Below are 13,992 nucleotides of genomic sequence, written 5' to 3'. Positions count from 1 at the left end.
GTTTTAAGCTGTAATTTTTTTTCTACCATTTTCTACTACAAGAGGTGAAAGCAAAGACACCCAGCAACATTCATAAACGGATCTGTCAAAACGCGAATTGTTATGAAAATATTCGTACAAATTATTTTTCGAGTTAATTCTATTTAATTATCAATTAGCTCTCAAAATCTTCATCAATTAGCTTTCTTATGATATTTTTTATGTTTTCTCACCTATAAAAATATAAATATTAGTTCAATACACGTGCTACATATGTACGTGATGTCCACGGTTGTTGCGTTTTGTTTTCTTTGGAAAATTATTTTATTCTCTTAAATTGCCATGGAAGAGGTGCGGCAGCTCGTCCAAGAGGAAGGCAGGGAGGCGAGGAACCTCGTAGCGTTCCATGTGGCGGTCGACACGCCGGGTAATTCCATTTTTTTAATTATTAAACATATCTGTTGAAAGATACATTTTTGTTCGTAGGCGGTGATGTTTCACTTTGAAAATACGAGTATTAAAGCCTCATTATTAATAATTTAACTGTTTTGTGCTGCTTCTACACGGTCAATGTGGAATGGTTGCATATATATCTCTCTTTACTTGCCTTTATGTGGTGTGTTCACAATGGTTACTTATAAAAAAATGAAGGTAAAGGTGATTGAATCTATTTTATACTTAATGCTCTGTATATCTACAAAAATATAATCATTTTAGGTGCAAATTATTTTACTATAAATCTGAAAACCTTGTTAGAATGCAATAATAAATGGATTGAAAACAATTTTAATATAATGTTGCAAGTTAAAACTCATAATTTTTCATCTAATAAACACATAGATAATTTTTTAGTACAATTGCTTTATTTCTGGCATGAAAAAGATTGAGCATAATATTAAAGCTTGCCATATTGAATTCAAAATTGCCATATTTTTATCAGAAGGGCATAGTGGCTCATTGCATATGATGTTAAGTGAGTGATCGCAAAAAAAACACATCTAGCGTAACATAAATACATCACTAGAAGGTTGACACAGTTATACCCGCCTGCTTAATTATATCTTTATGTTCAAAGAAGTGTAAAGTAAAGTGTATTGTAATACTAATAATAATTAAATTATCAGCTGGTGCAGGTATTAATAATTTGTCACCTCATTCGGTACATAAAAAGTCTATACTACATCTTGTATCTGAGTTACCCATTCCTAAAGATTTCAACATTATACTCATTTGCAATTTATTTTCACATCCCTGGTATAGTGGTGTTTTTACAGCATTTCAGGAAGAACATTGTAACTGAAATTTCCCACTCTATTATATAAACTTAATTCTAAGATATTCATGGTGTATTTTCAGTAATTTTGTAATATGGTTAGTTTTCTAGCTTTTGGGTAAATGCTACAAACATTTCAGAATCAATAAAGAAAAGAGCCTCTCTTGGAAAAGTCTGAAATTTCAAATATGTTCTTGAAAATGGTTGATATATTGTGGGCTGGTTTGGACACAGTGGCGGCTCTAAACGACGCGAGGCCTCAGGCAAAAGCAAAAAGCCACAGACGCGAGGTCCCGGGCAGAGTAAAAAAATGTTCCTCTGTTTTAACAGTTTCGTCGGTGAGAACGTAAATAAATGTCCTGCGAGGTACCGCGCGAGGCCCCGGGCGGCTGCCCGATTCGCCTCCCCTAAAAGCCGCCTCTGTTTGGACATTGCTGGACAATTTCCCACCAACGCAATTCTTGTGCACTCTGCCTCCACTCTGAATACATGCCCATGCATGGGAGGACATTCGTTGCGCTCTAAGCACACGGTACAGTGTGCATACCTCTTGGTTCTAGCTACACATTCAGGTTTTTAAGGGCTCACAAACATTTCCTGGCTTTCTCCCATCCTAAGAGGGATCCTTTCCTTGCCCACATATCCTGTCCAACTTTCCTCCAGATCTCTACAGTTGCTAAGCCAGAGGATTCCAATATCTTATTCACAGTTTTCCCCCGGCATAATCTGTGGGGTCTGATACTAAATAAAAAAACATATTTTCATTGCAATATTTGTGGTGCTGCTATGCTAAATTTTAGATTTGTGGGAAAAGCCTGGCTAGCTGGCCAGATACCAAAATTTAATTAATTTTGTTTTATTTGTTGGATGTTAATTGTTCAATAGTTTTGATATTACTTGGGTAAGTGGGGAGTAAAATCATGTAGGCGATTTGAAATTTTGTTTTGGTTTAGTGCTTAATTGTATTTAATTTTACGCTATATCTGCACCAATGACTACATGTTTTTATTATTATGTCTCTTATGATCAAAATTTACAATTATTAACATTGATCAATTTTCAACCTGTTCTCATATTATATTCGTTATACAGAACATGTACGCATAAACTTTTTCAAATGCACTATATCGAAAATAGGTTGATTATCCTTCTTTTGATAAAGTATCGTCTGAAATGTCGAAACGTAAACATTAAAGTTCAAGACCGACATTAGATCGATATGTGCAGTACGAAAATAACAAGCATCGAGATGCTTCGGAGGGTAGTCGCATCAATCAATACAATGTAACTGTATTTAGATATGCTCCTGAAAAGGGAATAGCATAGCGTCACTGCATATAACATTTTTAGTATAACTCGCAGAAGTAATTTCTGAGGAATTCATATGTACAGCATTATTAACCATGATATTTTATGGTTGGTTTTGACCAGTGCCGGATTTGACCGAATGCGCCTAAAGCGCTCACTGAAAAGTCCGGTATGTTTGTATTTAAAGCTGATCGTTGCCAGGCTAATTAACGTGGGGTCATGTTAAAAAAAAAGCAACTTCAGATATGAGCGAACCGAAGAGCAAATGTTCGCATTTGCTTAAATCTTAGCTCTGATCTCAGCTCGCAGACGCAATTAAACAAACATTATATCCGTAGAACGATGCCGAAAATAAAATAATTAATATTAAACTTCTATACTTACTAATATTATACAATATACATATATGCGAAAGTTTGGATGTTTGCTTCTCAAGCACTTCGGAACAGCTCTACGGATCTGAATGAAAATTGGTATAAAGATAGATTACAGTCTGTAATAACGTACAGGTTAGGTACTTTTTAACCTGGGAAAATATAAAGCAGGATTTTTATCCCGAAAAACTTCTTCATACGGGCGAAGCCGCCAGTTAAAGCTAGTCAAGTAATAAGCAAGCGTAACGATCACATTATAATCTGATTGATCCATCTTTGCTATTGATCCGGAGATTTGATAAAAAACCGTTTAACATTGACTCCGTATGAATGTTTTATTTCAAAGTATACTTCCATTTTGCGAAACAGTAATTAGTATGAAGTAATTGTCTCTTTTTAAGTAAACTGTTTGCCCAGATGTGATATTAGTCACTCTGACTAAATATAGGAAGTTACTTGCCTGTGACTAATGCCTGATACAAAGCTATGTTTAGAGTTTAACTTGTTAAGTAACGTTGTATAGATAGTTTTAAACAGGAAAACAGGAAATTTATAAACGTCTGTCTGAAATACTAGGAACAAAATTGAATCATTTTTAAAAATATTTTTGCTCACTGTTCGAAATGAATCTTGAAGTACTTCGGGAAGATTGTTATGGTTATTAACTCTTAATTTAAAATCTGATGTAGACTTCACTGTTACAGGAATACTTTTTCACAATTAGGATTTATGTAACAGCTATTCCATTGGCAAGTTTTTTTTATTAAGTACCGTCGATTTGTATATTTCTGCCTTCGAGCAGTTATATGAAAGCTTTATTGTATTTTAGTATTAAGGAAGTGTATTGCGTTCCGTGATCAACCTATGTAGGTATATCGGGTTCCAACAGGCCGGCATAATTATGTCGACTGTCGAGAGGTAATCATCTCTCGTCAGTCGACATTCTAATGGACCTCACTCCACTTACCAGGTGCAGAACTCTACTGTGCTCACTTTACTGTGCTCGTATAATTTTTTTTGACCTATATTGTTATACTTGACAGGATTTGTGGGAACGCGCAGTCGAGTGCTGGGTAGTATTTTATTAATCAAGGTTCTAGACGGCACAATTACTGTTTAGTGTTTAAGGTAGGCGTTTTCGACCGAACGACACACTCGCCTCGTCACTCAGTTGCATTCTTAAAGATCTATGAACTCTTGTGGAATTTATATGATACCTATGTTAGTATACCTATGTGTAGTTTATATTTAAGTGTAATAAAAATGAAAGCTTTAAACATGCCCAGAGGAGTGCAGCTGTTCCTCTTTACTCTCGAATTTACTATGTCTTCACATTTTTGTACTGGTCTTTAGTAGACGGAAAAACGCATGAGCACAGATGTAGAGTGGTGAGAGCGAGCTGTATGCACACTATCAGTAATTGTGTGAAATTATTAGGATTAGCTATAAGTAATATAATACGATTTAGTCCCTCCGAAACTTCAGAACGCTCATAGCTATATTAACTCTAGGAAGATATTCCTTACACAGCCCGCGTGGCGCGTAAGCCCCCGCGCTCGTCAGCGCCGCCACGCCGCGCCGCCCCGCGCCCTTCTACAAGGCTGCGCTCCGCTTCCGCTGGCAGGGACAAGCGCTCTGAACTCAGGGCGCGCTACTGGGCGCTGCTGTTTGGGGACTTACAACGTGCTGTAAGTTATTTTTTACTTTGCGAGTAAATGAGAAAGGTGGTGGATGATGTGATGAGATGGTAAGCGTTCACCGTTCATATTTGAGTGAAATTTTTTTGGGTTGTTGTGCCTTCGTAACTGCATCCTCTTGCAAGTTCATAAAACTACTTATAGTATAGTTATTCTTTTAAATAATTGAGATGTTATTGTATTTACATGCGATAATTACGTTATCTCCTACAGATCGGTGAAATTTACAACACAGTTGAAGCTCACGAGAACTTAAACGAGTGCCAAGAAGTTATATTAGTTTTGGAGAATTACACACGTGATTTTAAAGCCCTAGGCGAATGGTTTAGGTTGAAGTGGGAGTACGATAACACTCCCCCCGCCCCAGAGAGGCCACAGAGTCTAGCATGGGAGATAAGAAAGACTGATTTTGTAAGGCCCGAGTCTCGACGCACGCACTCTGTAAAAAGCTCACCGTCTGTCTCTGGAAAGAATAGTCCATGCCTCTCTGGCCACAATACGCCGAGTGGCAAGAATAGCCCGAATTTAACTGGCAAAGCTAGTCCAGGCAGCGGCAAGATAAGTCCAAGGATCACCGGTCATAGCTCTAGTCCTAAAGCGAATATCGAATTCTTTAGTAGCAAAATTTCATCCAAAATTGCCACGAAGCCCGAGCCGAAAATGGTTAAGGAAACTTCTAGGCTTTCTGATATCAAGGAGAAGGAAGTTAAAGAGCTTATTGAGGAAAATAGTATCGAGAATGAAGTAGAAGTATTAACTAATAATACAAAAACTGATGACGAGAAAGATCTGGTGATCCAAAATATTGAAATTGGCAAAGCCAAAGAGCACGCTAATGTTTGTCCTAAGCCAGTGATTATAAAGTCCCAAAAGCGTATAAATCAGGATACGAAGGCCAAGGAAGAACTATCGTCGCAAGCCAAAGCGACTATTGCGAAGCTAGATGCTATGGAAAACGAATTTCTTGCCAACCAACTCATTGAAAATGGCATAAAGAACGACAATATGATCAATAATGATAAGGAAATTGATTCAGAGACCAAACGTATGGTGAACGGAACAGATAAAATCAAAGAAGAGAACTTAAACGGAACACACATGTTTGAAGATTCTATTACAACTCCTAAAGATGTAGATAAAACACCTGATTCTGACGAGAAAGGAACTAATACGGAGAATTCTCCAGTTAAATCTGAAGATAACTTTGCTGATGTTTCAAATGAAAGTTCGCCGAAATCGGAAAATGAGACTCTGATAATTGAAACTATTACGAATGGTGAAAAGATATCTAACCATATTAAAACCCTTAACAAAGGTAAACTTAAGATCAAGGGTGAGTTAGAAACTATCAAAATATGTGATGAGAATTCTAATGAAAAGGAAATATTACCAATATTTATAGAAAATAACATTCCTAAAGAAAAAGAAGAGAAAAAAGAATTAAATCAGAAAATGGAAACCAAATTCTCCGATACAAGCAAAGACGTAGAAAATAAGGATGAGGCAAAGAAAGATCTAGAGGCAAAAAAGCCCGAGCCAAAAAGGCCAGCGTATTCTCAAGCGGCTGCTAAACCGAAGCAGCCTACTGCAGCGACGGCTAAAGTAGAAACTAAAACACCGACTCGACTGAGTAATTTGACCAGAAGCAAAACGGCTGTAGATATGCGACCATCAGCAGCTCCTAAAACGCAACGCGTGCCTAAACGTAACCAAACTAACAAGTGCAGCTATCCTTTCAATTTAACCACGGGTAGGACAAGCCTATTCGATACTCCAGCTAGCAAACTAGTACCAAAAAAGCCTATTAACAGACCCCAAATGGCATCCGGTGACGCCAAACTACCACCTAAAGTGGATGTAAAGAAACGACCTCCCAGACCAACTTCTTTAAAGATTAATGACAAAGGTGATAAAAAAGAAAACATTAACCCAGCTTTAGAGAAAATTAAAGACTGTGACGAATATAGCAGCTCCGATACGATAGTCACTCAGATCGACATATCACGGATTGAATCGAGTGAGAGTCTTAAAACTTTAGTACCCGAGGAAGGACAAGATGTAGCGAACTCGATTGAAGTGTTAAACGTGAATAAAAGTGATAATGAGGGTTGGCTAACAGTTAAGTCAAAAAGGTTGAATCGCGAATCGAAAAAGCAAGGACGATCTCATTGGGCCAATCGCTTCCACCAGCCCTCGGCCACAACAAGTTTGCCCACATTAAATATGATCGAGTCCCCCAAACAGGAATCGAAGCCGATCATAACACCAAACCCAGACAGGGCCAAGTCCGAACAGCCTCAAAACAAGCCGGAAAAGGTAGTCCAAGTAGTGGCCACTGAGAAAGAGAAAGAAAAAGAGCCGAAGCAGAAAGATCCGGCAATGATTCGTCAGAAATCTGACGTGACCGGTTTAAAAACACGGTCCAAAGATGACCCATTGAAATCAGATAAACTCAGCGAAAACGATGAGAATGATTTGACTAAAAACAGGCTGCATTCCTCTTTAGAAAGTCTGCCCATCGGTTTAGCACGGTCGCAGGAGAGCACTGAAGACACCTTCGATTTCGACAAGTGGAAAGAGGAATTCAAGTTCACTTTCAAATATCTTGATGAAGACGATCCTATGTCGGATGATAACGAGCTTCTAAGAGCTTGCGATCCGTCGGAAATGTCGGAAATTGCGGAAATGACGTCACAGATTGAGGAGAATGAGAGGAAGATTAGTCTTGCGTTGGATTTCCAATCTGAAGAGGACCAGAGGAAGCTGTGTGAGGAAGAGGATTTGTTGAATAGACAGATCATGGAGCTGCAGCAAGTTTCTGATATAGATCTGGACACGGAAACTGATGATACAGAGGTAAGAATTATTGCTTGAAAAATTTGACTCCCATTCAGTTAGGTCACATTTTTACACAGGCTAGTGTCTTGTCTTATCTTATATTTTTTTGTATTACTAAATTATGCTAGATGATTCTCTATCTCCGGAAGGTGGACGAACCGAACATAACCGTCCAGTAGCTCCCCGCGAAGGCGTAGTGGTACTGCTAAATCAATTTTTCCGCGAAATATAAAAAGGTACTGTTGTGGTATGTTTTCTATATTCAGGGTGGTGCCATGAAATACGTTGTAAATTAAAATTATTTTTATCCATTCTAATCAATGTAAAATCCGGGTGAGGTTAAAATAATTTCCCCTCATTCTCTTATTAGACAGACGCGGAGATTCTCTGCGAGGACCAGTCGGCGACATCGAGGCAGTCCAATGAGAACCTGACGTCTCTAGCTGCCAGTCTAGAAGATCAGTACGAGACTGCATTAGCTGGAATGTCCTGGGCGGAGCGGGTCGACACTCTAGTCGTCCTGGAGGCGTTAGTGGCTAGGGATCCGGGTGAGAATTTGGATATTTTTCTTTACATTACTGAAGAGAGTAGGGTAATGTCGAATTGTGATCTATTATTGATGGAAGGCCACAAATTGAAATGAAATGAAACAAAAGGCCAATATTTTAAATATCATCAAGTAAATCATATCCGATTGTTAACATGTTCGATTGGTACTACTCGTTTGATTATCATTTGTTTGGAAGCATAGGTGACATTGTGACCTGTATTTGATTGTCTGGTCCAGAGGGCAAATCAGATTCCTCATAGATAGGAACAGCGGACCTTCGCTTCTCTCCCCTGGGTACGACCATGGGTAACATCTTTCTTATTTTCCTAGGTCGGGCTCAACAACTCCACGCGAAGCTGTCCCAGGGTATCAAGCGGCGCGGCAGCTTGCAAGACGCTTTGCGAAGACTCCAAGCCAAGCAGGCCAGGGCAGAGAGACAGAGGCTCGAGTATCAGACGGAGAGGGCTAAAAAGATCCACCAGCTACTCGCCAGAGTTGAGGAAGTTAAGGTTTGTCGCATTATGTTTCAGGTACACTATTCATATAGATGTCAGTTTGTAACAAGAATGGTGTGTGGACTTAAAGATCATAGAATTCGTGGGCCGTAGTTTATGGATGTACCCTTATTAATCGTCGAATATATCGTAATGATCAAAATATTTTTTAAACTACAAAAAAATAATATTTGTAGATTGCACCGTAAAGTTTTGTAAATTTTATTATTTCATTTTAATCATCATCGATATCAGAGCAACCATACGATATTAATCTTGCTTATTTCGAATATTATTATTTTTTAACCAGGTTGCAAAAAACCAACTGATAGAAGAAAAGAGGCTGAGAATGGAGAGGCGCTTGGCAAAAGCAGCTGAAAACCGAGACCAACATTTAAAGGTAAATAAAGTTTTTATTTACAACCAAATGAAGGTTGCAAACCTTATTTCGCGTCATCCTGACAACAACAATGTCATAAATCACATTGATTACTCTGGCTATTATTTCTTATGGTTTCACAATGGAAATAAAATCTGACTGGTGGCAACACTTTTGCTTCCAATGTTAATGTTGCCAGTACAAAAATTAGTGCCATATTTTACCACAACATGGCGAGGTTATTTAGTTTTCAAGTCTGACTTTACATAGTTATTATTCTAACCATATTTTGCCAGGACATAGTCCGCAAAGCTCACGACGAAGAGGAGAAGCTGCGTGAGATCGCGTTCATCAAACAGTTGGAAGCCGAGAACAGGAGGCACGAGTTTCTCGACCAGTGCCGCTCGCAGAACACGCGCCTGCGACAGATGAGGCGCGAGAGACTCGACAAACTGGTATGTGCTCCTGACATTAACAACAACATTGTACGGCTATTTAAAAAAAAAATAAGTAAAGTAGGCAATTATGGACATTTCGAGTGACGTTTTGCGATACCACTAGAGTGCGAAAACTAGTTGTGTCTCTGTCTACCCCAAGTTTAAAAGACGTATGTGTGTATATTTTATTCAGTTAAATAAAACGATGGGTTGTCTAGCGGGCGTCATGAGGCGTGATGTGTTGCAGGAGCTGAAGGCGGCGCGCGAGGCGGCGGTGGGCGCGCGGCGGCAGGCGCTGGAGGCGGCGCGGCGCCTGCGCGTGGCGAGCCTGCTGCAGCGCCGGCGCGAGCGCGACGCGCGCACGCGACAGATCCGCGAGCGCACGCAGCGCGAGCGACACCACGCCGCCAGGGAGAAGGTACCACTCTGTCACCAGTACGTCAATGTTACACGTGATAAGACAGGCGCTGGAGGCGGCGCGGCGCCTGCGCGTGGCGAGCCTGCAAAGTCTTTGGAAACTTCGAGAGAAAACTATAATATAAAAACTGGGATAAAATCCGAAACATGGTTTTATTTGGTTAAAAAAACCCAATGTCTTACCAGTTCTTCGAACCCAGGATTATCTTGTCCGCAGCATTTATTCATTGCTATGAGACCGAGGCCACAATAAAATTTAGTGTTTTCGATATAAAACTATGGACTTTGTAACAGGCGGAAGGCGTGAAGTCGCGCCTATCAGCGCTGGCGGCGGCGGCAGAGTTGGAAGCCGATGCGTTGAGATCACGCATCCGGGATAAGCAGGATGCGAGCCAGCAGAGGCTGGAGTCGCATCTGCAGGCCATCAGGGAGAAGGCCACGGGACCTCGACAGCCGGTGAGTTGATACCCATTATTATGTAAATACACCATGTAAATGAATATCGTAATCTAAATTGGTGTTTATGTGCACTGCATATGACTGTTTTCTGTGATAAATTTTGGTAAAATTTATGAATTTTATCTATATTAACGTAGCGTTTTATCCTTTCATAAATAATAATACTGCCGTCGTAATGAATAGCGTATGTATTAACTAATAATTCTATTTAAAAATTGAATCAAGATTGAGTTTTATACAGTCAGTAAAAAAACAAATTTAACAACATGTTTTTTCTCGGTATAATATTTATCTAAGAACGTGTTTTATGACAGCAAAATTTATAGATTGTGATATTGCAATTTGGCCTTAACACGAGTGATAAATTATAAGTAAATGTCTCGTATTTCTCATGCGTTATTTGTAGTATCTGTTACAACTGTAGCGGCGTGACCGTCGCGCCTTAGTGCTCTACCATCCGTCGGTCTACAAGGTAGACTCTAGTGTACACTCGACTTTATATAGCCCTGAAGTTTAAAACCTAGATCTTAAAAAAGTTCGACAATTATTTTTTTATTAGACGTACAATTTTTATTTAACCATAAATATTAAAATAAAACTATTTACAGCGAATGTTAGATATTAAAACAAAAAAAAAAACAGATTTTATCGTGGTTTTTATATTATAATGTTCACCTTACACATCTTCGAAACGTCGGGAGAAAATAATAATATGGAAACCGCGATTGTATCCAATTTTTTTTTTTGTTTTAATATTTAACATTCGCTGTAAATATAAGAAATCATGATCATTAATATTCCGAAATATCTTAATTCAAGACGACATCGGAGAGTCACGACCAAGCGTCCAAAGAACAGAAAGAGATAGAAGAGGCGGCACAAAGGATGGAGCAGGAGAGGAAAGAGCGGGAGAAGCAGAAAGCGATAAAGAAGAAAGCGAGGAAAGTTAGGCAGAAGTTGCTTGCTTCGTAAGTATTATTGAAACAAGAAACCGGAGAATATGTAGCTTAATAGTATGTTTCTATTGCTAATACTTTTGGTAAGGTTGTCTGTGACGTCTTTGAGAACTTCTTCGGTCTTCTATCTCTAAGAAAGCACGTAGTATGTTTATATTGCTAGTTATTCCGTTGGAATTGTCTGTGATGCGAGGAGTTGAAAACATCTTCGCTGTTTTATGCCTAAGAAAACAAAAAATGTAATAGTAAAATTTATATTACACTTCGAATTTATTTTGTATAGCGATACTATTGTGGTCGACATGGGGCATTTTGTCTGTAAAATAAAACGGCTATAATCCAACTAATATGTATCTAGTTTTAACTCGCTGCTATGCTTGCGTGATAGTTTTTGTAGCATAAAAGTTCCGCTTTATATTTTCCTTGGATAAAAGCAGCCTACAGCGCTCAGAAGTAACATAGCTTTTTATTACTGAAAGAATTCAAAATCGATTCCGTAGCTATACGATTAGCCCTAACAATCCTTACAAATAAGCTCACAATTCTTCTTCTTATTATACTAGTATATAATATTAAAAGAAGTATCCTAATTCAAGGCCAATTTTTCTTTTTTATGAAGCATCGACGTCTTCCCAGTAGAAGACTCACCAGACATCCATCCACCCACCAAGTTAATAAAAGTGCTTAACCAAATATCGAATGCTATTGCGCCACTCCTCGAAAACGAACCGGAACAACGAGGTATCAACGGCTTCGAAGCCGAGCTCAAGAAAGATGAAGGGAGAAGAAAGAGAAGAAGAAGAATAACAAGAAGTTATGTAAAGCTGAGTCGGTGTGCAGTTCGCTCAGTGACATGAGCAAGGGAAGTGGAAAGAGAAGAAAACCAAGAGCGGTGGCGGATATGCCACTTCTGGAGAAGAACTTGAATGAACTGCATCGGATGATGGATAGGTTTGATAAGGTTGGTGTTTGTACCTTGACCGGGGAAATACAAATCTTCGCCATGTTGTGCTGAAGTGTAGAACTAATTTCATATATTGAACGTTAATTGAAATGATAAAACAAAAGTGGCGCTCTCAAAGCAGATTTTTTTTTGGTCACCTTGTAGTTAGAATATACCGATTAGATATTGCAATATATAGATTGATATTACACGCAATTGTCGAGTAGCAAACAATATCGGTACTAAAAAAAAAACTTGATTTTGTATTAAAATGAAAAGCATCGATAAGTTTTTCTTGTACAATGTAAAAATATTATTTTCTGGAGTGAGCCACATGATTTCCGATGGATATTGATCATCAAGATTTTGAGAATATGTAATATGTGTATTGTTTCAGACGTCGCAGGATAAGACCGCGTTCCAGAAGGCGCAGGGTCTCCAAGTTTTGGGGCAATTGTTAGCCGTCGCCTCCGAGAAGGAAGATTTAGCCGTCCAGTTCAGCACCAAGTACGTACTACATACATGTATAGTTCTACCACTACGCTTCTTTCCTTACCTTGGGGTGGACCGATATCCCGGGGATGTCCTATATGCGCCTAAGAAGGCCACTGCGAGTTTTGGCGGGTGAAGGGTAAACATAGACTAAGAGACTCGGCCCAATGCTCGCTTGGATGATGCTATACTCTAGTGAGCCGTAAGATAAACCAATATAAACGTTCTCCTCTACATCCTCCAAAAACTTCACACACTTCAGACAGATCCCAATGCTTTTGCTAGAAAAAATATATATATTGCGCAAAAAGTTCTAGATGCGTTTGCACTTTGCACTAGCGGCAACATCCTACTCGCAACCATCCATCATTCTACTTGCAAGCTCAAAATTTCCAGAAGTCACCTTGCAATGACGATTACACGACAAAAATCGGTTGCGGAAAATCACATCGAAAAAATAATTAGGCAGAACAACGTGACTGTGCCGACCGTCTGGGGGCGTTATTATCTCTTGCCGATCGATATTTTCTTTCCGCTTCATTTCACAACATCACCGTAAAACCACTTTCCCGTGCTACGATTAAGAAAAGCTACTGCAAGTATTGTTACTCGTGCGCAGGTCGTTGTGGTCGGCGGTGCAGATGGTGTCGCGGCTGGCGCCGAGCGCGCCGCGGCTGCTGGCCACGAGTGCGCCGGCGCACCTCGCGCGGATACTCTCCAACCAGCTCGTGAGTAGCGTTCATCTATTTATTTTTACTAGCGACCCGTCCAGGCTTCACGTCAGAACATCAGGGCGTCAAACTATCTCTATCAAAAATTTGCTTGCGGTTTCAACTGGGAAATTAAAAAATCCGGGATAAAGGTCCTGCTTAGCATTTTTCTGGGATTATAAATAGCCTGCCTATGGCTGACCACCGAGCCCAGGGCCTCAAACTGTCTCCATACCAAACTTTATCAAAATCGGTTCAGCTGTTCGGCCGTGGCCGACCCGCACGCGTTAAAAAAAAATCCGAGATAAAGTACCATCCTAGTCTAGTCCAATATTTTTCGGGATTATAAGTAGCCTATGTCCTTCCTGACTCAAATTATTTCCATACAATTTTTTTTCAAAATCCATTTTTTATAATATTTTAGGATAATTTGTATACCTAAAACATTTTGTATGTGAAGTGAAAGTTGATATTTTACATCATAGTGTGCCATGTAGCCTAAATCCTTCTTCGATGCTGATAAGGCTATCTAATACAAAATATTTTTTTCAATTCGATCAAATATTCTTTCGTTTCATTCCTGAAATTAGCGCGTTCAAACAGACTCAGATTTTCATATTAGTATAGACTATAGATACAAGTTACAACGCCATCTAGTTATATGATTATAAACTACCTTAATAAAT

General features: G+C 39.2%; 1 protein-coding gene across 1 annotated transcript; it reads left to right on the top strand.

Annotated features, from left to right (window-relative positions):
- Nucleotides 1-67: 67 nt before the first annotated feature.
- LOC115444641 (S phase cyclin A-associated protein in the endoplasmic reticulum) lies at nt 68-13,456 on the top strand. The gene is given in 14 exon segments (XM_037443390.1): nt 68-406; nt 4,465-4,622; nt 4,845-7,487; nt 7,840-8,017; nt 8,350-8,528; nt 8,824-8,913; nt 9,189-9,347; nt 9,577-9,747; nt 10,041-10,202; nt 11,025-11,173; nt 11,778-11,937; nt 11,940-12,122; nt 12,502-12,611; nt 13,216-13,456. Coding segments are annotated over 14 exon segments (4,668 nt in total). The 5' UTR covers nt 68-321.
- Nucleotides 13,457-13,992: the final 536 nt, after the last annotated feature.

The sequence above is a fragment of the Manduca sexta genome, chromosome 5 (genome assembly GCF_014839805.1).
Source record: "Manduca sexta isolate Smith_Timp_Sample1 chromosome 5, JHU_Msex_v1.0, whole genome shotgun sequence".
NCBI lineage: Eukaryota > Metazoa > Arthropoda > Insecta > Lepidoptera > Sphingidae > Manduca > Manduca sexta.
Note: the sequence above shows the minus strand (reverse complement) of the source record. Positions and strands in the feature narration are given on the sequence as shown.